The following is a 26,750-nucleotide window of genomic DNA, read 5'->3' on the forward strand; positions in this document are numbered from 1 at the left end:
TCCGGCTCATCAAACCTAAAATCAATCACTACAATAAGAAGAAACTGCAAGTGACTTTAATTTATTTAAAAGAAGAATAAATCGGTCATACTGTGGCGACCTAAAACTCGGAAAGGGGGGGGGGGGGGGGGGGGGGGGGGGGGGGGGGGCAAAAAACAGCAGTCTTCAGTCGTTTTTCTCATCTATTTTGATGAGTATTGGAGGCGTTTTCCGGTCATATGCAAGATCAAGAATAAGGAGATATGACGTCTAATGAAACTGCTGTCCCTATTGGAGGTATTAATATTTGCCATCTGTATGAGTTAGTTCTTGAAATAAATGGCTGTTTATGTGATTTATTTACAAATTAATGCCTGGGTAAGTGTTTTATTGGGTATTAACTTTGCGAATAATGGTTTTATGTGTATCAAAAAATTGATTAGTATGAAAATTTGTTGCCTTGATTAGAAATTGATAAGATATAAGTGAAAAGTAAAGCAATAATTTGTGAAAACTATATTTATAAGAAGTTTTCTAATGACAGCCCTTAAGGTTGTCTTTTTGAAAAAAATTTATGCATAAACTTGTGGTACATTTGTTGACTTAGTGGTAGTTATTTCTAGAAAATGAGTAGTTACTTTGAATGTACAAACAAAATTAACATGTCTAAATCCCTTAATGACAACCCTTAGGGTTGTCATTAGAAAACTTCTATTTATAATCAAGAAAGTTTAGGGCTTTGAGTCAATATAGCTTGGCCCAGATGGATTTTAGTATTCATAAGACTTTATTGTGCCGTTGGTCCTCCATTATACATCAAAAACGTCCCTTCATTTTTTTTTTTTTTTGTGGCTAACAACATCCTTCCATTATCCCATTTAAGCATTCCGAGTCACTCCGTCTAGATTCCGTTAAAAAATTCTGTCAACCCTTGACATGTGACTCGCATGTAAGGGTAAAATCGTCTTTTTACTCTTCTTCATCTGATTCTGAATCTGAATTTAAAGCTCCTTGTTCTTCCCCAAAATTACAAACCCTAATTGACAAAAAAAAAAATCTAAAATCATTATGCCTACTGGTGAATTACCATATTAACTATTAGAAAAAAATGATGAATAGTACTAAAGGTATTTTTGTCATTTCACTTTTTTTTTTACTTTCACCTTGCCAAAAAACCCTCCACACTTTGTTCAAACATTAAAACCGGCCCCCAAACAGGGGGTAAAGTGCCAAATCAACATTTTCATAAAAAATCTTAAATAAACTCCACCTAAATATTCAACAGGTCATATTTTATCGCTTGCAACGAGTTAAATTTTTCCGGCATCATCGTTAAACTCGAAATAATTTTACGAACACGTCACTAACGATACGCAAAACGGATTCTTTTTAAAAAAACGCTAAATATTTGGGGTACTTTTCATACGCGTTGATTTTGCGTTAAATTTTTAAAAGTCGACAATTCCATAGCGAAACGCGGAGATGCACATATATTGTTAATTTAAAATAACATTTAAATCTTTCACGGTTTATACCTTTTAGTTCGACTCGAGTTGCGCTTCAACGACATCATCGTTAGTCAAGAAATAATTTTACAAACTAAACGCAATAAAATACATTGAAAATCGAACCCCCGACGGTGGAGCTAGCTTCGAAAATTAAATATCAAAAGCCAAAATCAAATTCTAGTGATCTTGTTCCTCAACAGTCCAAGTCCTAACTAATCCTTCATTTCAAACAGAATTCAATTCAGTATGATATCTTCATCAAATGCAACTATACAATTTAAACAAAAATTCAACAAACCGAAATCATGAAATAAAGAAATTAGAAACGAAATACCACCAACAAGAAACGAAGTCAACAGTGGTAGCTGTGTCGATGAAGGTCGCTTACGATGGAGTTAACGGCCGGTAAAATGGTGGTTTGGGTTTCAATTAAGGATAGTTACGGAGATTCTGGTGGTGATTTAGGTTTCGATTGAGGATGGTGACGGAGTCTGGTGGTGATTTGGGTTTCGATTGAGGATGGTGACGGAGATTCCGGTTATGGTTTGGGTTTCGTTTGAGGATGATGATGGATTCCGGCGGTGATTTGCCATCTGGGTTTAAATCTACAAGTTTAAATCTTTCGATCTGAGTTGAGATGGATTTTTTGTGTGTGGTAAAATGGTGCATTTTACTTTAACTTGAATATTTGGTTGATTTTACAATTTGGATTTACTCATACATGTTTTGTATATAGTTGTCTGTACATATACGAGCCTGAAGTAAATTTGATTTCATTTATATTTTTATTAGTGGTATATTGAACGAGCAAGAACTATGAACTTAGATCGATGAAATTCGGTACTCGGTTTGATTTGTGTTTAGTTTGTATTGCTTGTTTTTTTTCAAAAAAAAAAAAAAAAAAAATTAGGGTTTGTAATTTTGGGATGAACAAGTTAAGCAAATTTCAGATTCCGTTGAAGAAGAGGGGTAAAAAGACGATTTTACCCTCACATGCTAGTCACATGTCACGGGTTGACATAATTTTTTAACGGATTCTAGACGGAGGGACTCGGTATGCTTAAATTGGATAATGGAAGGATGCTGTTAGCAAAAAAAAAAAAAAAAAAAAAAAAAAAAAAAAAAAACCGAAGGGACGCTGTTAGCTTTTTGGTGTATAATGGAGGGACCAACGGCACAGTAAAGTCATTCCATAATAATAGTATATTGATTGATAGTATTTTACTAAAGTTTGATTTATGTGTAGCTGATGTAAATCAGAAGAATGGGGTACAGGGTGAAAGAACAGGGGAGCCCTTGGTGATATTGGTTATCTTGTGGTTGCCTCAACCGTTATTGATATCGGAAAGCCTCAAACTCGGCCGATGACAAGGTTATTCTCCCTATCATATATATGTGTTCATCAAATTTGTTTGTTCTTGACTTGTTTTTGAAAAAATGTTTTTGATTTTGATTAGAATTTTATGCGCTCAGTTGGTGGCAAATGCACAAGCTTGCAGTAGCTGCTAAGAATGTAAAGGTATATGTTGTAAGTTTTGTGTTCAACAAGTTGAATCACTAAATGTTTTATGTGTCTGAAGCTGATAGTTTTCTTGGTTTTTTTTTTAGCCCAATTGCAGAAACCGCAAGCGGAAGGTAATATGGTCACCAGAAGTCAATGATTTGATTTGCGATATCTGACAATGCGTACTCTCGAGAGCAGATTCTGGTCATGGAGAAATCATTTATTGGACAGTTAGGCTGGTATTTGATAGTTCCTATGCCTTTTTTGTTTCTTGTTCGCTACACGAAAGCCTCAATGCCAAATGATAATGAGGTAAACTTCCAAAATTATGGCATTTTGTGCAGAGGTGTTACCTAAAACTAACCCTTTTTCTTTTTTTGCTAAATTCAGGTGGAAATTGTGGTGTTCTTAATGACTGAACTAATTCTTGACGTCTCTTGTGGGGCCGGGTGAGGTTGGGATACAGAACTAATTCTTGACGTCTCTTGTGGGAATGATGAAGCTGCTAACAGAAGACTAATGGTTGGTTTCCAATCTGTGTGGCCTACAATATTCAACCAATTGCAAGCAATATCTTTAGATAAACGAATTAAATTAATCATACTTCTTTTAATGCTAAAATTAACTTTCCATACGAAAGTGGGAGACACATGTAATACCTTCAAAGATAACAGAAGACTAATGGTTGGTTTCCAATCTGTGTGGCCTCAATCAACATAATATCCTAAGAAGAGATAATCTATATCTAATCTATATATCTGATGATTAAAAAACAATTTGTCATAAGAAGTTATGACTTTTAATTTATGAAAACTTGGCAAATGTAGAAACGGATAGAGGTGCTCACATTCATATGTCGATTTAGACAAACATAAGTTCTTTATTGATCGTGACCAATTGTACACGAATGACTTGATTACACTATGAATATAAAAGTGAAAGTTAATGAACGTAACATATTGTAACTACCAATTGCCTCAATTGCGACTTATACACGCTAATTAACATAGTCAACAAAAGTCAATGAGCTGGAGAGAGGAGCGTGTAACAGAAATAACGTCCTGTTCATCTTTATAGCACATTGACACTTCTAGTCCCTGTACTTATTAACTTTGGATGAATTACACATTAACCCATTGGACTTTACAGATTGATAATTTAAGTAGGAGTACCTTTTTTGACCCTTTCGTGTAGCCATATGAAAGTCAATATTCTCCTTTTTATCAACCATATTCAAAAACCCATTATCCACGGCTATAAGCTCTAATGATGTCAACTCTTTGTCCCTTCGTAGGCGTATGAAGAGTGGTTTGATCCTTTCAATCAAAATTTTCTTAACCCACAGGTAACAATTAGTCTCCACCGTGGGTCAGCTTGCTTTGGAATAACCGAATGCTTTCAAAGATTATACTTTTTTATTGGCTCTCGATTAAAAATAACATTCCGTTAGGGGTGTTCTTAGGTGAAGGCACATTGTAAGCCCTGACCATATGTCGTTATGCGTCTGGTGCTCGTGCGTTGAAGAATCTACCGAACATCTTTTGCTACATTCCTCATGGATGTTCAATATTTGGTCTGCTCTTTTTAATTGATGGAATGTTTGATATCTCATAACGGAGTCTATTGTTCGGTTTTCAAGCGTTTGGTTTTATTGCATGGGGTCAAAGGCAACAATTTTTGGAGATTGCGTCTGGTGCTCGTGTGTTGAAGAATCTACCGAACATCTTTTGCTACATTCCTCATGGATGTTCAATATTTGGTCGGCTCTTTTTAATTGATGGAATGTTTGATATCTCATAACGGAGTCTATTGTTCGGTTTTCAAGCGTTTGGTTTTATTGCATGGGGTCAAAGGCAACAATTTTTGGAGATTGACTGGCCCGACTACTCTATGGGCAATTTGGATCGGAAGAAACCACATAGTTTCAATGGAAAGATCACGTGTTAGACTCACATAGTTCGCAATATCCAGCTCAAAGTGTTCTTGCGGGGAACTACCTTTAAACTTGTTTTAGTCATTAATTTTAATTATATGTATGGGAGTTCAATCCATGGCTCCTTTGTCAATCGGCCTAGTGGTTGTTGTTTTGTTTTAGGCTGATGTATTTGGATGCTTGTATCTGTTTATGAAGCCTTTGTCAATTTGATGGAATTCCCTTCTTATTTATAACGAACTGTCCGTATAATCAAAAACACAAGAAATATACAAATCGGTTTATACAAAAATAGAGATGCAGAAGGCGAAGGTCTCCAGTTGACCATGCAAATCACCAAATATGTTTATAGGAGCCCCTAGTTGTAGAATGCTATGTTCACATGAAAATCTCCTTTCAGAACTTTCATAAAGATTAGCTATTAGCTATCTCATTACAATCCAGAAAAAACCGTCGATGAACAGAACAGGTGGCTTCCACCAACAAGGCTTTAAAAAGTGACCTGTCACCTGAAAGATCACAATAGAAACAGCTTTAACTAACTATGAAAAATAAACGAGAAAGAAATTAGATTAGTAGTGTATGCACTAAATAAGAGAATGAAATGAGTTGGGTCAAAAATGACTGACATGTAATCGTATGCCAGATGGTGCAGAATTGGTTACAAAATGTTGAAGCCTCGACCAAGTATTCAACTCCTTTGCTTTGTCTTTTTCATATGATAACAAGAGTCAATCAGAGGTGGAAAATTAGAAGAGTCAAACGAATTGAGTAACTAATATGGTAGGATCAAACATTGAGTTGTAGCTTAACTGGTAGTGGCCTGCCTCTCTTAGCGAGAGGTCAGGAGTTCGACTCCGCTGGGATGCAATATTGTACTCAATGTTATCCCTGACCTGAAGTATCTACCCAGGTCGCCTTTCGCTTAGTGCGGGGGCGGCGGGGAGGGGGGTTTTACCGGCCATACCCTTGGATTGGTACGGGTTTCCTCCAGTAGTTGAGGGCGGGTTATGCAACTACGGGAGATGAACGCGTGGGTGGTTAAGTCCCTCTGGGTGATCCCAAACTAAATATGATGTCCAAAAAAAATATATATGGTAGGATCAAAAGAGGTCAAGTCGGACCGGGTCAATGCCAAGCACATTCTGTCCATCTTTTGAATGTTGATAAATAATCATATAATTTAATTTATTAACAAAATCTAGAGTATCACATCCCAATTTATCTAATAAGTGAAGCAACTGAAGAGATTGCAAACAGCAAAAAACTCTCGACCGGTTCGAACCATTAGAACCCTTTTGATTTCAAGTAAACTTTGTAATATGTTAATAATAAAAAATAGAACATAACCTGAATGAATGGTTCAAAATCTGCAATTATATAGTCGATCAAGAATTTGCTAAGAGTACCTTGAGCCAGGGAAAATATCATTTTCAGTACTGACATCAGTATAAATGCCATCATTAGGTGGTGGGGATCTCCTAGTACAACTGGTCGCTCCATCAGCATCTGTTTCAACGGCAGCTAGGTTCTCAAGAACGAAGGAAGCCACATCAAACCAGCCACCATATTTTTAATGATTCACTTGCGTAATTGACATAAGTTTCTGCTTCGTCAATATTGTTAAAGAAACGCGAGAAATTAATCATCAGACTATATGTTGGACAGTAGTCCATATTTGACTAACATTTAAATGTGATAAACATGTGGTTGTTAGAAATTGTCCAAGAGAAATTTGATTTTGCATCATCACAATTCAAAGTTGGCAATGTTTGTGTTTTCACATGGGGTAGGTGTGATCAAGAGTTGTTGGCAACTTGTATGCATGAATATATTCATGTATAAATAGGTGATCTTGCAGAGAAGAAAATAACATCCACAAAAATGTAATCACAAAGGAAAAACATAGTTGATAGGGTTTATCAACGGAGTGTGTTTATTTGTGAGGGTATCACAAAGTAGATAGGGAGTTGATCAGTAACATCAACGGGAACCCTTCTTTGTGAGGTTAAGAGTTTTATTCTTGTAAGGAGTGTAAAAGAGTGTACGGGAAACTTAGATTTTATACTAAAATCTAAGGGGCTTGGGTTTGAGTTTAACTCATAGTGTACTTTTTCTTGTACCGAGTTCTTTTATATTATAAGAATAAAGGAGACTCTTGGGGTGGATGTAGGCAGGGTTTGCCGAACCACGTTAAATCGTCGTGTTATCAGTTACTTTATTTGCTTTCTATTATTTTTCGCAAATTTGTCTCAAACAAATTATATCCTCGTTTCCGCTGGTGTGGGTGTGCTAGCCAAATTGTCATAACGCTATATATATACAAACTAGGGGACTTTACAAAGTAAATGATCAGGTCATACCTCAACGTAAACCACCATAGATAGATGAATATTAATTATTAAATCACCAACAGCAGCAGCTGCATCCCTACAACGTCTTGTCAATTCAACTGCAGCATCGATCTCCACCAGCGACCATCTCTATGCTTTGCAAGTCCGTAAGCACTTACCAGAGGCTGCAGATGTTAATATGAAAATCAAGTCAAATAATTAAACATATCCTGGTGGTGAGATTGTTTAGGGCGAACCATTAAGGTTCTGCTATTTGCAAACAATACTCATTATTGTTGCAACTTGTAACTAACACACAAAGTAGTTTAAGCACTAACAATCCATAAGGATTCATAAAACCATTTGAGCCTCAATAACAAAAACATTTTCATCAGATATCTTGAACATGTTAACATTTTTCTTTTATACTTTATAAAAACATGACATATTGTTTACAGCTTACCACGCTATTCACATTTCGGCCACCACAAAACAAAAGAAGCCCGATGGAACTGTTATATAATAGAACCCCCTTACCATTCTCTATTATTGATTAACTATTTATAACTGGAAACCCTAATTAATCTATAAACCCTAACGGACCCAAGCCCACAATCGGGTTGGGCCACTAACCTATTATCTAACATGATCATCGTAGACTCGTTTGTCTCCAAAAATAATTTGATGTGTAATTTATTTAACCATAAAAAATAATCAAAAATAGGAAAATTCAAAATAACAGAAGGACGTCCAAACACCATCACTCGTCGCACTTTCTATTGCAGCTGTTTATCTGATTTAAATGTTTTAGTATAATCAGTTCTAAAAAAGTACATCCAAGATAATTTCATGTTTCATAAGCTCTAATTATTTTATAAGCTACTTCAACTTGCTTATATTTGTAGAGCTTATATTTTCAATAAGCTTATAATAAGTTTCTATAACTATAATTTTGTGTACCAAACAAAACTCAACTTTTAACTTGAACTATTGAAAAATATGAAAATGAACTCCTATAATCTTGACAATTCCGTGATGCAATCGTATCCCAGCTGGTGCAGAGTTAGGTACAACATAAAGTTCCGCCTTTATCATTTATTTCCCACTAGTACTCTGCAGGTATATGTATGTGTTTTATGTGATTATGACACATAAAGTCCACTATAGCTGTAGCTTAGTATTCAGTAAAAAACAAAGCGCACCGCTGGATGTTGATATCGAGGAGACGGTGAAACCCCAGGAAGCAATTGCCCATTCCCAGCAATCACTTAATGATTTGCAAGTCCATAAGCACTTGCCAGAGGCTGCTGATATTAATATGAAAATCAAGTCAAAAAAACATTTCTGCTATTTGCAAACAATACACATTATATACAGTTGCAACTTGTAACTAGCACACAAAGTATTTTAAGCAGTAACAATCCATAAGGATTCATGAAACCATTTGAGCCTCAGCAACAAAACACTTTCAACAGATATCTTGAACATGTTAACATTGTTCTTTTATCCGTTCACAAATTAAGCCATTATTATGCTTTCTTCAGCAGTCCATAGTTTTTACATATTAGTTTGAGGGCTGTAAGGTTGAATTTGGGTAAAAACATAACATATTGTTTACAGCTTACCACACTATTTGCATCCCGGCCACCACAAAGCAAAAGAAGCCCATCGGAACGTGCACTTGCAGTTGCATACCTGCATCAAAGTGGAAGATAAAATGGGAGATCAGAAATAATATACTACTATGCTTACTCAAACCCCAACATCACATACTTCCATACATGTAAAACATGTCATATGCGAGATTTAGCATTAACCACCCTCAACTATAATTCCTGGCTCCGCCCCTGACAATAACAATCACAATCACAATCACAATCACAATCACAATCACAATCACATTGTTGGTAGCATTTTTAAGTGATTCAAACAAGTTTATTTATACAAGTGGATGGACGGTATAAACCGAGTCATTTGCATTTCAAAATATATGGTAAGGCTAAGGCATCTAATTGGATTAGAAAACACATGATATTAACCAAAAATATTGTCCAAAGAATAGAACTCTATATATACAATTCTAAAAAGATATACATAAGTTTTGTATATACAAGAATTTCACGATAATAAATAAAATGATACATAGATGCAATTGGTTTACACAATACATCCATAACTAGGAAATATATTCACAAACTGAACATTATAATCATCATATTGTTGATTTGTAATCTAGTATAGTTAAGCTGTTGTTTTAATTGAAAGTTGTAGTTGTACAAGTAGTTTTGTTTGAATAAAACATAAAATTATTGGATGTTGGGACAGGGAGATGCTCACCTTCAATTCATCAGATGTAGGTTTTTGGGATATGAGAGATGAGGGGCCAGTAGTAGTTGTAGGATCCTCTTTTACTTTTACTCTTACTTTCACTACACCTTTCTTTCAGTATCGGACATCTATAGATTTCCAAACTAAGAAGTGAAGGCAACACCATTTCTGGTAGATCTTTCAACTTTGGGCAGTTGACAATTACTAGATGTTGGAGGGAGGTGAGGTGTTGCAGTCCTATTGATATTTTTTCCATGTCCTTCAAATCTTCCATCAGGAGAGAATTAAGAGATGATGGAAGAAGAAGAGACAACTGACCATCACTAATACTCGATTCATCATCATCATTTCCATATAACTCCAAGTCAACAAGTGAGGGAGGGAAATTCTGTGGGCCCCACTCTGATATGGCCTTCTTCAACCCGCCTATTTGTAAGGATTGCAATTTGGGAGGCCATAGCCCACGAGGAAATGAATCATCCATTCTTGGACAATTTTTAATTACCAATCTTGTTAACAAGGTGAGATCCAGAAGTTGCTGATCAGGAATTGATTCCAGACTTTCACAATCAAATATTGTCAAACTGGTGAGATGAAGGAAGCAACTCAATTCGAGGATGAATTTCATATTCTGAAAATATTCTATACTTAATTCTTGAAGCAACGGCATGGGTTTGTTGTTGTTGTTGATAAGCATCCGACTCTTGTCTCCTCCTTTATAACCCCAAATTATAAGTGACTTGAGCTTCTGCCCTCCTCCTCTTGATGAAAAGGAAACATCTGTAAGTGAATGACACCATTCGATGCACAATGTCTCAATGTTATTTGGACAGATACAATGCTCCATTCTCTTACAATCCTGTATTACAAGTATCCTAAGAGATATGAGGAGATTGTCTCTGCTCTTATCATCCTCTTCTCTCTCTCCAAGACTCACCAAATTTTCACATCCCATTACTTCCAACTTCCTTAAACAGACTAGAACCGTACTTGCCTTTGCTTCTGATTCCCAAATGTATCTCATCTCATGACAATCCAATATTCTTAATTCTTCAACTGCCCTAAGATGCTCACCAACACCTCTCCACACCTCATCATTAAGACCTGAAATACAGCTTAGGTATAACTTGGTGACTGATGAAGTTGCACAAACCAGACTCGTCAACACAATGTGATCACACTCCCTTATTTCAAGATGTCTCAGTGATGGCAGTGCTTCGATTGATACTTCTACCAGAATAGGACATTCTTCTATAACAAGCTTCTCAAGGCACGGAAACACAACCCCACTTTTGGTTGACCATGACTCCCACCCCATCATATCTTTAAATCTTAGAATTTTAAGTAAGGGGAATGAAACACCAGTACCTAGAAGCTCCAACCCCACATTATTCACATCAACCATGCCTTTCTCACATCCCAAAATAGATTCTATTTCCAACTCAGTGACTACTGAAGAAGCTGCTTGAACAAGACTTGTCAACGCACTGTGACCACACTTCCTTATTTGAAGATGTCTTAGGGAAGCCAATGATTCAATTGATACTTCTACCAGATTAGGACAATTTTGTATAACAAGCTTCTCAAGACACGGAAGCGCAACCCCACTTTTGGTTGACCATGACTCCCACCCCTTCATATTTTCAAAGCTTAGAATTTTAAGTACAGGGAATGAAACACCAGTACCAAGAAACTCCACACCCACATTATTTACCTCATCCATGCCTTCAATAAACAACTCCTCGAGTGAGAGTAGTTGCCCAAGTGACGGTAAACATGTACACTTGTTACAACCACGTAGCGTTACATGTGACAACCTATTAAAAGAGGGATCCACAACCCAATTTGAGAGCTATGTTCCTCCGTATGACACTATATTGAGTTGTTTTAAATTAGAATTATGAGGCTTCAGCCCATCAAAAACATCCTTTTCAAGCAAATCTTTTTGAGATCTGTCAATCACATTACCCCATATCAAATCTAGCTTGCTAATCCTCTTCTGCGAAAAGTTTGCTTCTCGTACATCAGTAGCATTTTGCACTGTGTCTAATCCTTCAATAGAGATTTCCCCGCACACATTCTTTAGTTCTTTAAGCTCGATAATTCCAAATCCGTTTTTACCTCCAACAATGATTTTGGAGAGTGTTTGTAGGTTGTTTAACTTACCGATCCGTAAGGGCATCTTATTCAAATTCCGAGTTTTCCTGATGTCAAGATGCCGCAAATTTTTAAGTTTCGAGAAATTGTTGGGCAATCTAACTAATCTATCACAGTCACATAGAATCAGTGTCTGTAAATTATAGAGGTTGCAGACACTCTCGGGCAGTTGTGTGATCATAGTCTGAGATAAGTTAAGATACCTCAAGTGCCTCAAACTACCAATGGTATCTGGTACCTCACTTATCTGAAAGTTACTTAAATTAAGAACCCTTAACAATGGTAGCTTTGGAAGTAAGTCTACCAGAATCTTATTTGATAGGTAGAATGTTTGCCAATCATCTATCATTCCAACATCCGTACCCAAGAATGTTCTCAAACTTCCGGCTCTTTTGAATGCCTCCTCAAATTTATTGTACGTTACATATCTCTCGCGAACAAATGACATATGTCGACACTTTTCCAATGCTTCACTCCCTTTATCCTTCTCCATCTCATTTTCTAACCTTACAAAAAAACTCACCAGCAATTGATGTTGCCAAGTCATTCATCAAGTCATGCATCACAAATAACGATTTGTCGTTCGGTACATGTTGAAAAAACGACCTTGACAACAATTCTTCAAAACAGTTATCACCAAAGTGTTCTTCTGTTGACATGTTTGGAGTCGAATGGTGCAAAAATCCTTCAGCCATCCATAATAGAACCAACTCCCTCTTATCAAATATATAGTCCTTAGGAAACAAAGAGCAATATGCAAAGAGCCGCTTCAAACACGCTGAAAGATCATGGTAGCTTAGTCTAAGGGCAGGAACAATTCCACCTCCATCTTTTAATTTCCATATTTCACTATTCAACACATCCATCCAATACTCTTCTTCATTTTCTTTGGTCCTCAATAGCCTCCCAAGTGCTACCAAAGCCAAAGGCAAGCCACCACATTTTTTCACAATATCTTCACCATGTGGTTTTAGAGTAGGATGTGAATCAAAGTTATCTAAACCCAGAGCATTCTGAGTAAATAAAGTCACAGCATTATCATGTGACAGGCTCTGCAAAAGGTTTAGATCACTACAACCCAATGCTTTGAGTAATTGCTCCTTTCGTGTTGTCATGATGATTTTACTTCCGGGAGCACATGCATGAAATGGAGCAACTAAGGTTACCCAATCCTCATAACTTTCGCTCCATACGTCATCCAACACTAACAGAAAACGTTTCCCCATAAGTACTTTTTTAAGATCTACTTGAAGTAGATTTAAATCTTCAAATTTCTTATTCTCGCCAGCTACAGATTGAAAAATAACTTTGCTTATACTAAAACTATCAAAATTATCAGAAACACAAACCCACGCCTTGAGTTCGAAATGATCTTTCAACCGGTTGTCATTATACAAAAGTCTGGCTAGAGTAGTTTTACCAACCCCACCCATACCAACTATCGGAACAACGCTAAAGCTTTTATCACAAGGTTTAACCGTCAGTAATTGGTGAAGTAATTCCCCCTTTTCCACTTGAAGTCCAACGATACTAGACATATCTACAACAGAGGTTTGGTATTTTTGATTTGTATTTTGTGGCCTATCATTTATCACAACCAAACCAAGCCTAGTTTTTTCCTTTTCTAACTCTTACAACTTGTTGGTAATATCATCTAACTTGTGATTCATCTTTTCACTTAATAAGAAATTTGTGCAACAAGTTGGAATGAGTTTTCTTTGTTGGGCTTAATTCTGTTATTGGACTCCACCAGGCCCAAAGGGAATAAAGAAAAGAAAGCTGATTGTTTGAGAAGAAAAAGTCATTTGCTAGTTACCAATTCTTTAGGAGTATAACGTGCATCATGGAGAAAATATTGCACACGATTTATTTCAGTTTCTATCTTCCAGTTTATTTAGCCGTTTTCATCTTTTTTTAATCTGTAATTGTAATCGTTATTTTTCAGTGAAATAAAAGCAAGAAGAAAATCGTCCCAATCTTTTGGCATTGTTCTTTTAATCGTCTTTTATTGTTCATCTTAAAGGGCATAATCCCTACACTTGGTATCTAGAGCCAGTGTTTATGCCAAAGTACCTTCGATTCAAAGAGATGTCAGTATCAACTCAACTTGTAGCAAAAGAAAACGGCGGGGTGTCGTTGCAATGTCCCATGTTAACGTCAAGCAATTACACGACATGGGCCATTCGGATGGAAGCGATAATGGACGCCCAAGGTATTTGGGAATCCATAGAATATCCAGAAGGTGCAGAGGTGGACGAGAAAAAGAACAAGGCGGCTAGAGCTTTTATCTTTCAAGCAATACCGGAAGATATTCTTCTTCAAGTGGCGAAGAAGAAAACAGCAAAAGAGATTTGGGAGGCCTTGAAACTTCGGTACTTAGGTGCTGATCGTGTTCAAAAAGCCAGACTACATACCCTCAAAAGTGAATTTGAAGGGTTACGAATGAAGGAAAGTGAAACGATTGACGAGTTTGCTGGAAAACTCAGCGGCATGGTTTCAAAGTATAACAGCCTCGGATCCACGGTTGAAGACAGTATACTTGTCCGAAAATTACTTGATTCCGTGCCGGATAAGTACCTACAATTAATAGCATCGATCGAACAATACTCGGATGTGGACAAGATGCCGTTTGAAGAGGCAATAGGCAGGTTAAAGGCCTACGAGGACAGGTTGAAGCTTCGTAGTACCAACGTAAGCAATGAAGGTGCTTTGTTGCTTACAAAAACTGTGGGTGAGTCAAGTCAAAAACAGTCGAGTGGAGGTAACTCGACATGTGGACGAGGACGAGGTTCGTCTAATTATGATAGAGGTGGTCGTAATGGTGTCCGAGGAAGAGGAATCGGACGCGGTAGAAGTGGTCGAGGTGGTCGAGGTTCATCTCGGGAAAATAGCTTTAACCGCACTAAAGATAAAAAGCACATAAAGTGCTTTAATTGTAACCTCTATGGTCACTATGCTTCTGAGTGTAAATCACCAAAAGAAAGGGTTGATGAATCAAATTTAACACAAAGTCAGGAAGATGAGCCAGCCTTATTACTTGTTGTACATGGTGAACACGAATCGATGGCGCTCCTAAATGAAGAGAAAGTATTTTCAGCGAAGAATAATGAGAAAGAAAACGTATGGTATCTTGATAATGGGGCGAGTAATCACATGACGGGTATAAAAGAACACTTCTCAGAACTTGATGAAGGAATTAGAGGTCGAGTTCGGTTTGGTGATAATTCGAATGTTAAGATAGCAGGTAAAGGGACGGTTGTAGTAGAATGCAAGAATGGTGATCACTTGGCCATTCCAGAAGTATATTACATTCCAGCCTTAAAGAGTAATATACTTAGCCTTGGACAGATGACCGAATCCGGTTACAAGATAGAGATGGTGAACGAAGTGTTAAAAGTCTATGATGAAATTGGCAGACTTGTAATAAAGGAACAAAGAACGAGCAACCGTTTGTACAAAATCTCACTGAACATTTCAAAACCAGTATGCTTACTAACCGAAGTAGATGATGTTGCCTGGTTGTGGCACATGAGATTGGGTCATGTAAATTTCAGGGTCATGGAATCAATGGTACAGCGAGACTTAGTCCATGGTGTACCAGAGTTAACTCGGCCATCCCGAGTTTGTGAGGGGTGCATGGTAGCGAAACAATGTAGACTTTCGTTCCCGAGAGAAGCATAATTTCGTGCAAAGAAACCTTTGGAATTGGTTCACATCGACCTATGTGGACCAATCACACCCGCAACCTCGGGAGGTAATCGTTACTTTATGCTACTTGTTGATGATTATAGTAGGTATATGTGGGTATACATGATTAAAGAAAAGAGGGACGCTTTTCAAACTATTGTCAAGTTCAAGTCAGAAGTAGAAAGTGAAGGAACATTCAGGTTGAAGATGTTAAGGTCAGATCGGGGAGGTGAATTCACTTCAAACAAATTTCGGGATTTTTGTCTTAAAGAAGGCATTGGAAGACAACTAATGGCCCCGTATACCCCACAACAAAACGGAGTTGTGGAGAGAAGAAACAGAACCGTAATGGAAATGACAAGGTCGCTCCTAAAGACAATGGGAGTACCGGAAAAAATGTGGGGTGAAGCGGTACGTCAAGCTGTTTATATTCTCAATCGGGTTCCTACCAAAGGGTTAAAAAATATGACTCCATACGAGGCAAAGAATGGGAGCAAGCCTACACTCAGTCACATTAAGGTGTTTGGATGTGTCTGTTATGTGAAGAGACCAAAAAATCAACTTTCAAAATTAAGTGATCGAAGTGTAAAGATGGTTCATCTAGGAACCGAATCAGGAAGCAAAGCGTATCGACTCTATAACCCGAAAGAGAACAAGATATGTATCTCACGGGATGTGGTTTTTGAAGAAACTTTGAAATGGGATTGGGGTACAGAAAGGCAAAATGAAGAAGAAACATCACTTGAACATGTGCATATTTTTACTGATGGTGGAGATGCACATGTAAATGAAGAAAGTGAAGATTGTGGTACACAAAATGGTGATGACACACACTCACCATCCACTGTATCACCACAACTATTTAATAGTCCAGGTACCTCATTAAATTCAACTCAAGGATGTAACACATATGATGTTGATATGTCACAGGAAGATGATCAAAACTACGACCACACTCCGGTGCGTGGATTTCGATCATTAAATGACATATATGCAAGAACCCAGCCTATAGAAATCGATCAGGAAGAGTTGTTGTTGATTGATGATGAACCAAGAAACTTTCTAGAAGCCAAAGATGATAGTAATTGGCATGATGCCATGGTAAAGGAGATGGAATCAATCAACAAAAACAACACTTGGCAGCTAACCGCTTTGCCACTCGGTCATAAAGCCATCGGTTTGAAGTGGGTCTTTAAAGTAAAGAGGGATGCTCAAGGTAATGTTGTGAAGTACAAAGCAAGATTGGTTGCCAAGGGGTATGTGCAAAAGAAAGGAGTCGACTATGAAGAGGTGTTTGCACCCGTTGCTCGAATGGAAACCATTCGATTATTACTTGCACTAGCCGCATCAAAAGAGTGGAAAATTCACCATTTGGATGTAAAGTCGGCATTTTTAAATGGAAATATTCAGGAAGAAATTTACGTCTCACAACCTGATGGTTTCGTGGTAACAGGAAAGGAGAGACATGTGTACAAACTCGAGAAAGCGTTGTACGGTTTGAAACAGGCACCTAGAGCCTGGAACACGAGACTAGATCAAGTGCTAAAACAGTTGGGTTTCAATTGTTGCCCACAAGATCAAGCTGTATACACGAAGAAATCAATGAAAGAGCTTCTAATAGTGGCGGTTTATGTCGATGATCTATTTATTACAGGTTCAAATCAAAGACAAATTGATGACTTTAAGGAGCAGATGCATACGACTTTCGAGATGAGTGACCTCGGTTTGTTATCATACTACCTTGGAATTGAGGTAGAGCAGGCAGAAGACGGGATAAAAGTTGGACAAAAGGGGTATGCGATGAAGCTTTTGAAGACTGCCGGTATGGTAGAATGTAATCCAACAAGACATCCTATGGAACCAAAACTCTCATTGACTTTAGATGAAGCTGGAGCCTGTGTAGATGAGACGAAATATAGAAGCATTCTTGGAAGCTTGAGATATTTGGTACATACAAGACCGGATCTCGGGTACTCGGTTGGGGTACTAAGCAGATTTATGAAAAAACCGAAGGAGAGTCATCGACAAGCATTGAAGCAGGTGTTGAGATATGTAAAAGGAACTCTTTCGTACGGGTTGTACTATCGGAAGAATGGCGATGGAAAACTCCTTGGTTATAGTGATAGTAGTTATGGCAGGGACTGGATCGATAGGCGAGGAACAACCGGAATGGTGTTTTATTATTCGGGAAACATCATCACTTGGAACTCGAGTAAGCAGCAAACGGTAGCTTTGTCATCATGCGAGGCCGAATTTATGGCAGCCACTGCAGCGGCATGCCAAGCTAAATGGTTACGAAATCTGTTGGCTGAAATAATTGGAAGTAAAAGGGAGAGTGTGAAGATTCTTGTTGATAACAAATCTGCACTCTTGCTTATGAAGAACCCGGTGTTCCACGGAAGAAGCAAACACATAGACACGAAGTATCACTTCATTCGTGAATGTGTAGAGGAAGGCTCGATTATTGTTGAACATATAAGTGGTACGCAGCAGAAAGCAGACATTCTAACAAAGGCCTTACCACGTTTCAAATTTGCAGAGATGAGAATTTTGATGGGAGTTGAAGACCTGGAGTGTATGAGCCAGAATTAGAGGGGTGAATGTTGGGCTTAATTCTGTTATTGGACTCCACCAGGCCCAAAGGGAATAAAGAAAAGAAAGCTGATTGTTTGAGAAGAAAAAGTCATTTGCTAGTTACCAATTCTTTAGGAGTATAACGTGCATCATTGAGAAAATATTGCACACGATTTATTTCAGTTTCTATCTTCCAGTTTATTTAGCCGTTTTCATCTTTTTTTTATCTGTAATTGTAATCGTTATTATTCAGTGAAATAAAAGCAAGAAGAAAATCGTCCCAATCTTTTGGCATTGTTCTTTTAATCGTCTTTTATTGTTCATCTTAAAGGGCATAATCCCTACATTCTTACCTTGCTGGTGAAGGCAAGAGATTCTTCTTCTTTGAACTCACGCTTCATAGCATCCGTTGCTAAACCATCGAGTAGGTCGTCAATATCGTAAGCCAAATGTTGGAGACTATTCAACCACACTTTAACAGCTTCATCAGTTACTTCCTTTTGAGAAGCATCATTAAGAACGTTTTGGATCTGCAACAATCTCCTCTCCAGATTCTTGAGCTCGGATTGAATTCCTCGAGAGCGAACAATTTTCTTGACAGCTTCAGAGGCTAACTTCTGAGTTCTGAAGAACAAGTTTGATGATATCAGAAGCGATAACTTCTGCCATCCCTAATAAGTTTATGATGAGAGAGTAGATCGAAGATCAATTATATTTATAGTAGAGAGATGAAATCAAATGGGGTGTAGTGAAATTAAAGCTAACAGTCAAGAACCGTATTTGTAGAAGTTTTGAAAATCGTTGATCATGGTCAACATCTACTTTTTCCCTACAAATATCTTGTAAAATCTCCATTGGCCAAAAAAGAAATATTAAATATCAATATTCAAGAATAAAAAAAAAAAGTGAAGATAACGATAACCATCTATTGAAACTAAAATATCATATCATTCCACTATAAAAAAGCTTGTTGTTTTAACTTTTCTAAGAAAATGATTCCATTTTCTTTGTTTTTACTTTCACTGAAACAATCATCTTGTATATAATATTATTAATAAATTATTATTATATATTAAGATTAAAAATACTCCTAAACGAAAAAGCTCCTAGTCCTACATTACAACAACAACAATATCAATCCCTCACATGGTAAGGAGGAGATGCTTACTCTATCCTATAATAGAAGAGAAGTCATCTCTTTAACCACGAGTTGAGAAAGATTCTCTACCCACCGAAAGAGAAAGTTATCCCTTCTCTACTACATGGTAGAGAAATTGCTTCCGTAAGAACCTCCGTCAAAAGATGAATAAATAGATAGAAAAATAAACAAAAATAAAGAATACTAAAAATAAAAAAGAGACACCATGAAAAATGGTGGATCATTTACATAGGTTTTAAAGTCTCTCTGGAATTCAATTTAGACTTTAAGCGACAGTGAAGTCGCCAATAAATCGACGCTTGTTGTTGGCTAGTTAATAGAGCTAATCCCAGTCCCACATTAGACCCACTAAATTATACAGTAGTACTTTAAATGCTACAGGTTTATATGCATATAATTAGACATGCCAATTAAACCCCTTCCAACCCAGGTCCTATCACGAACCAAATGCAATCTGCAACACTCAAAACTTGTAATCTGCAATAACGCAGCATAACACACAACTTTAAGTAATAAACCCATAAGTTTAACATTACACAACCACATGACACAAACCGTTTTATCATAAGCTAGCCTTGTCCAATTTCCACCTTAACATTTCAAGTACACAAAGCATGACCGTACACAGGTCAGGTCGGACTGGGTCAACACCATGCAAATTCTGTCCACTTTTTGAATGTTAATAAATAATAATTTTATTATTAGTTACAAAAACTAGAGTATCACACTATTTATCTAGTAAGTAAAGCATTTGAAGAGATTGTAGACAGAAAAAATATGCTTTGGGAAACACTCGACCAGTTTGAATCAATAGAACCCTTTTTCATTCCAAGTAAACTTTTTTTATTGTTGTCAACTATACACTTTAAAGACAGAACATAACCAGAATGAATGGGTCAAAATCTGCACTAGCATATGTAGTCCATCAAGAATAGCATTTTTAAAGCTGATATTTGCATACGTGTACGTCATCATTGGCTGGTGTGGCAATCAGTTTCAGATATCTGTTTAGGTCCTCAGCAACTAAAGATAATCTAGCAATACGCCTGCAATGAAAGAAGCAACAACAAATCAGCCACTACAATTCAAACAATTCACTTGACTAATTAACATGAGTTTGAGTGAGAAACCTTGCAATCAGCAGCTGTATGTTTTCTTCTTTTTTATATTATTTGTGATTGATGGTGCAAAAAACAGAATATTAAGTAAAGTTGATGACTATTGTAGGTTTTCATTGAGACAAAAGTCAAGGGACGAGAATGGTGAATTTAAGACAGATGAAGTCACTGTGTACGATTATTTTGTGAATATTCGCAAACTTAATCTGCGCTACTCTGCTGAGCTACCATGCATCAATGTTGGGAAGCCAAAAAAGCCTATATTTCTTCCTATCGAGGTACAAAAATGAGACATCATTTAGTTGATATTGATGATTATTTGTTTGTAATGTGAATATGAATTTTACTTATAGAGTTGTTACTAAATTGTTTGTAGTTCTGCTCATTGGTTTCCTTGCAACGCTACACAAAATCACTGAATACAATGCAACGAGCCAGTTTGGTGGAGAAATCCCGCCAAAAGCCACAAGAAAGAATGAGGGTTTTGACTGATGTATGGCTCTTAAACTTCTAAGTGATACTATTAAGTAAAAGAAAGTCTTCTTTTTGCTTTTGTTATATAAATTCTTATTTATGTATTTTCAGGCTTTAAGACTCAACAATTATGATGCTGAGCCTCTGCTGAAATCTTGTGGCATTTCGATTAACAACAGTTTTACACAAGTTGAAGGAAGAGTTCTTCCAGCACCAAGGGTACATTTTTCACTGGATTTTAAGATTGTATTTTTTTTTACTTTTTTGTTTATGCTTTGTTTTATGTATCATTTGTTATATTCCCCAGCTGAAAGTAGGAAATGGTGAAGATTTCTTTCCGCGAAATGGCCGCTGGAACTTTAACAACAAGGTTCTTTTTTTTGGTTCTAGAAAATGTTCTGTTACGATTGTACAATAGACTCGTGATTAAAATCTTTTTTTATTATGATACAGAAACTTGTGGATCCCACAACTATCACCAAATGGGCAGTTGTTAACTTCTCTGCTAGATGTGACATTCGTAACCTTGTAAGGGATTTGATCAAATGTGGAGGCTTGAAAGGAATTGTACGTTCTTTTCATTCAAATATTTTTGGGAATAATCTTTATTAATTTTGTAAATACTTTTGACTAACTGAAATGCTTTCTTCAAATCAATAGAAAATTGAAGATCCTTTTGAGGTGTTTGAGGAGAGTCCTCAAAATAGGCGGGCTCCACCACTTGTTAGAGTCGAGAAAATGTTCGAGTACATTCAGTCCAAACTTCCTGGTGCTCCACAGTTTCTACTTTGCTTGTTACCCGAGAGGAAGAACTCTGATCTCTATGGTCTGCTACTTATTTTTTTTAATTATTACTATTATTAGTATTAATTATTAATTATTATTACTATTATTGTTTTTTTATAATTAACGGAACCTTTTAAATGTGACATTGAAGGTCCTTGGAAGAAGAAGAATCTTGCTGATTATGGAATAGTAACTCAATGCATTGCTCCCACGAGGGTCAATGATCAGTATTTGACTAATGTACTGTTGAAGATTAATGCCAAGGTGAGTTCATCATTATAACGACACACGAAAAAGAAAAAAAAAGCAATGCTAAAATTCTAACCGTTTTTTTTTGGATATACAGCTCGGAGGATTGAACTCAAAGCTAGCTGTTGAAGTTAACCCGTCAATTCCACTTGTATCCAAGACCCCAACAATCATTCTTGGGATGGACGTTTCTCATGGCCAGCCTGGACAGTCTGATGTCCCCTCAATTGCTGCGGTAAATTTTACCATTTAAAAATAAATATATTTACCAACTACTTTTTTTTTTTTCGTATGGAAAATTGTGAGTAAGGTAAAAAAAATTCTGCAGGTTGTTAGTTCACGTCACTATCCGTTGATCTCTCGTTATAGAGCTTCTGTGCGTACTCAGTCCCCGAAAGTGGAAATGATAGACTCTTTGTTTAAAAAGGTTTCTGATACCGAGGATGAAGGTATCATGAGGTAAACTTTCTCTTCTGTTTTCCTTTTTACCCTCAGGAGCTCTTACAATACAGATCACAGATGCTAAAGTGCTATAGTTGTAAATATAGAAAATAGTTATGGGCCTTTATGCTTGATTTTATGTTGGGAATAAATATTTTATGTTATTCAGGGAGCTTCTTCTTGACTTTTACGTGACCTCAGCCAAGCGAAAGCCCGAGCAGATCATTATCTTCAGGTAAATCTTCAATTATGATGTGGTTTTTTGATTTTACAGATGTTTTATTACTTTGTTTTTGAAAGTACAATTAATTAATAGTTTGATGTTCAATGTTTAGGGATGGTGTTAGTGAGTCACAGTTCTCTCAGGTTCTCAACATCGAGTTGGACCAAATTATCGAGGTTTGATCAACATTACAGTTCAGAAAATCATTTTGTTATCATGATGGGACCTTTATTAAATAAATACATTTTTAATTTTAATGATGGTGCAGGCATGCAAATTTCTGGATGATAAATGGTGCCCTAAATTCCTTGTAATAATTGCCCAAAAGAATCACCACACTAAGTTCTTCCAGCCAGGATCTCCCGATAATGTTGCACCTGGTACGTCTACTCTGCAACTTCTAACGATCTTACTAGAGTTAATATACCAAAACTTCAGTTTAATTAATCCAAAATGTCCCGCTCAATTTCGTTTTAAGTGGCGTCTTAAACAACTTTGCTTTCATTGCAACAGGAACGGTAATTGATAACAAGGTGTGTCATCCCCGTAACAATGATTTTTATATGTGTGCGCATGCTGGAATGATAGTAAGTATTGCATAATTTTTTTTATTTCTAATCATTATGAGATAAAAGCCAAAGTTACGAAGAAACTTGCTATTTTAATGCTGACTGTTGTGCTAATTGCATGAAATAATTTCAATATCAGGGTACAACAAGGCCAACACATTATCATGTGCTGTATGATGAAATCGGGTTTTCAGCTGATGATCTCCAGGAGCTTGTACACTCTCTGTCATATGTGTAAGTTACTGCTTTTATTTGTATTTTATCCCTTGTATATTAATTACTCTACACACTATAAATTATTATGTTGACTTTTTTTTTGTGCATCATCTAAATATGTGTTTAAATTTTGAATTGTGACAGTTACCAAAGAAGCACTACTGCAATTTCTGTTGGTAAGTTCAAATTTTGAATTGTAACATGTGAATGTAAATTTGGGCAACGAAGTATAATTTTTTCAGCTGTTATTACACTTGCATATTTGTTTTTTGAGTTATGTTTTATCTGCTGTTGAATGCAGTTGCACCTATTTGCTATGCGCATTTAGCAGCCACACAGATGTCTCAGTTCATGAAGTTTGAGGAACACTCGGAGACATCTTCGAGCCATGGTGGAACTGGTGTTACGTCTGCTGGAGCAGTGCCAGTACCTCAGTTACCAAAATTGCAGGAGAATGTCTGCAATTCTATGTTTTTCTGTTAAATCCCTTAGAACAATAGTTTTGTGCATAAGTGGTATGTTTTGTGGCCTGGCTAGCTCCGTTCGCGAAGTTGAACTAAAGGTCTCAATGTCCAGTACTTTAGGATATGTTGGTATTTTGCGCTGGTAGAAACAGCTGTTTTGTGAATGTTTAGCATGTTGCCTGCTTGTTTGGATCTAGTTACTGCCTTTGGATGCTTATGTTTGCTTTAGTCATTGTTGATACCCAGAATAGTCTTTATCTTGAAGGTTTGCCATCACTGAACTTTTACAGGTGGTATTCAAAGAACAATCTTGAATTGCCAAACATAACTTTTGAAAACTAGTGAACTGAAGACCTGAAATGCTTAAACATTTACTCGATGCTATATAAAACCAGTGGTCCATGGTAACAAATGGACGCTCCGGACTAGTGAATAATAGACAACTGAATAATTCTTGATCGTATTATTTATCGTACAACTAGTAAGTTTGGTAACTTCTTCGTGACATTTAGATTTGAATAAATTTTATGATTACAAAGCTGTTACACTTTGTTTTGGAGTATGTATTTTAGATTTAGGTGCTCAGGTTCGTACTGTTATTTGTTATTTCTGTTTTCGATTGAATATGAAGATTGAATGATGTTTTGATTATAATTCAGCTATTTCAAAACTTAAAGTTAAGTTTTACAAATGAATATGAACATGATTTATACAAGAAAAGTCTAACAGCTCTTTCCTAATAGAAGTATGGATCCAATATTGCTTTTGGAACCACTTTTACATAAATGGAACTATTCCTGCTGTTATAGCCGTTGACTTGTTGATTTGTGAGGCTGCAGTTTGTCTCTTTGTGATAACTAAACTTGGAAGTGATGAGATGACCTTTCTCTGATCCAAAGTTTTCATTACCATAAAAGGTAAATGCAGGTATGTCTTGATCTTTAACAATTTCCGTGTGCAATCACCTTTGCAAAGTAACTTAAGAGTACTTACTAGTTGTATGATTACTATGTAAGATGCATGATTATGACAGCTTAGTGATTCAACATCCCGGAGTTTGTCAAAGACCATACAGACTTCTGACGAGATTGCATGCCGGTCCATGTCGAGTCCCATCTAATCTGAGCAATAATTTCATAAATACTTCTTCCAAATCGCCATGTAAAAACGGATTATGTACATCCATTTGATGAAGCTTCCGTTGATTGGAAACGACCTGAATGGTCAACATGTTTTAAACCGGTACACAAGTTTCATTATAATTAATCCCATCGGCTTGATGATTTTCAAAGAATAACAAGACGTGGTTTTAAATCGCTCACACTTACCATCAAATTTGTAGTGTATTTTGTACACCCATTTACACCCGGGTGCTCTCATGATTTTAGGAATATTTTCGATCTTCAAGTCCCATTGCATTCCAAAGTGTAAAGTTCACTTCCACAACTAAGAACCAACGTTTATCTTTTGTGGCTTCAAAATATGTCCTTGTTCACGTTTTGTATGTATAGTAGATTAACATACCATGAGGATAATTTATCTATATATCAATCTGCCCTTAGTTAGTTACATGCCGTTGACATTATCAACGGACTTGTCAAGACACATTATAAAAGCCTACAGCTACTTTAAAACGTTTTATATAATGTCGCCTAAACTTAACCGTAAGGTAAGCATAAATTAATAAACACAAACTTACATTACTGGGTCAACTCGGTAAAAGAACAAATCACGAGTTTTTTCAACGAAAGTGCAATATTCACTCGGCCAAGGGTAATGTATTTCGAACATCAAACAACATGAACAAATCACATAAGGTGTTGCGAAAGAAGATGCCACATTCACTTGAACAAGGGAATAACATAAAAGAAGGGAAATTCGACAAAATACACATTTTTTTTTTAGTTTTCGTTCAAAATACACTTGTTTAAAAAAAATAGTTTTTTTACACCATTCGGTCGACCAACAATTTGGTCGACCACCCTTTCGCCTGGTCGACCTATTGAATTTTCAGGGTGGTCGACCAACATTTTCTCATATTGTTTGTCGACTACATCGATAAAATGGTCGACTATTTGGTCGACCAACTTAACAAGCAAATCTTGGTCGACTAGCATGTTAAACCTGGTCGACTAAATAGTCGACCATCTGTGCAAAAACAACACATTTTTTTGGATAAGATTTATCAGATAAAATTTTATTGATATTAGGTAAGATTTTTTGGATTTTAGAGTTTTTTATATTGTTTCAAGCCTATAAATACTCCTCAGTTTTTTTTAATTCTTACACAACTTTACTTCTGATCTTATATTGTCTACTCACAATATGTCTGCTTCTGTTGTAAGTGATGATCTACTATTATGTTCTTGTTGGATTAACTTTTCCAAACATCCACATATACATACAGTTACATATAGAGTTATATATACATATACAGTTACATATACATATACATACACGTATACAAAGACATTAAATCGAACATCAAGTGTTCGATTTAATGTCTCAAAGAATTAATCAAATTTACTTTGAATTTACAAAATAAGAATTTCAGGTTACCTCCACATCTGTCATCTTTGGCAATCTGATTCTTCAAAAACATTTGATTCAATGTGATTCTCGATGGACTATTTGAAGTATGTTACTTAGAATTGCAGATATCAGGATTGATCGAATTAGGGTTTATCTTTGAAATCGATATGTGAATAATCAGGGATGATGATCGAATTAGTGTTTTTGCAATGAATCATGGTTGATGGTTTGTATCTAGGGTTTGTGGAGCGAAAATTTGTATTTTGAAATGTGGAATTCGCTATATCAGTGTTTAGTATGGGTAGTCGACCATCAATTTGGTCGCCCGTGCTTTTTTTGGTCGACTACAATGGTCGACCAGCCTAACATTGTAGTCGACCAATGCCTTTATAAACTTTGGTCGACCACATTGAAAAATGAAGAGGTCGACCATACAATATGGTGGTCGACCGAATGGTGTAAAATGATAATTTAAAAAAAATGTATTTTGTACGAAAACATTGAAAAAAGTGTATT

General features: G+C 36.5%; 1 protein-coding gene, 1 long non-coding RNA gene and 1 pseudogene across 2 annotated transcripts; 2 read left to right on the forward strand and 1 right to left on the reverse strand.

The window, feature by feature from the left end:
- Positions 1–2,597: 2,597 nt before the first annotated feature.
- On the forward strand, positions 2,598–3,802 carry LOC139893217 (uncharacterized). The gene is made up of 4 exons (XR_011774411.1): positions 2,598–2,859; positions 2,945–3,006; positions 3,096–3,303; positions 3,382–3,802. It is a non-coding gene; the product is annotated as an uncharacterized lncRNA (long non-coding RNA).
- A 5,580-nt stretch (positions 3,803–9,382) lies between these two features.
- On the reverse strand, positions 9,383–20,275 carry LOC139894592 (putative disease resistance RPP13-like protein 1; annotated as a pseudogene).
- On the forward strand, positions 20,274–23,721 carry LOC139889835 (protein argonaute 4-like). Its single transcript, XM_071872758.1, has 17 exons — positions 20,274–20,308; positions 20,390–20,558; positions 20,657–20,773; positions 20,866–20,973; positions 21,062–21,124; positions 21,208–21,321; positions 21,415–21,580; positions 21,692–21,804; positions 21,887–22,024; positions 22,118–22,248; positions 22,400–22,465; positions 22,566–22,629; positions 22,722–22,833; positions 22,967–23,040; positions 23,162–23,256; positions 23,383–23,414; positions 23,540–23,721. Exons 1-17 carry the CDS (start codon positions 20,274–20,276, stop codon positions 23,719–23,721), a joined length of 1,779 nt encoding a protein of 592 aa, XP_071728859.1.
- Positions 23,722–26,750: the final 3,029 nt, after the last annotated feature.

Source organism: Rutidosis leptorrhynchoides, chromosome 2 (genome assembly GCF_046630445.1).
Source record: "Rutidosis leptorrhynchoides isolate AG116_Rl617_1_P2 chromosome 2, CSIRO_AGI_Rlap_v1, whole genome shotgun sequence".
Classification (NCBI taxonomy): Eukaryota; Viridiplantae; Streptophyta; class Magnoliopsida; order Asterales; family Asteraceae; genus Rutidosis; species Rutidosis leptorrhynchoides.

What these genes read in the sequence shown, in the direction of transcription:
- LOC139889835 (XM_071872758.1), top strand. Translation starts at nt 20,274, where the DNA reads ATGAGTTTGAGTGAGAAACCTTGCAATCAGCAGCT. An exon ending in TCCCGATAATGTTGCACCTG is followed by an intron (nt 22,834 to 22,966) that starts GTACGTCTACTC and finishes TCATTGCAACAG; the next exon opens with GAACGGTAATTGATAACAAG. An exon ending in GTGCGCATGCTGGAATGATA is followed by an intron (nt 23,041 to 23,161) that starts GTAAGTATTGCA and finishes TTTCAATATCAG; the next exon opens with GGTACAACAAGGCCAACACA.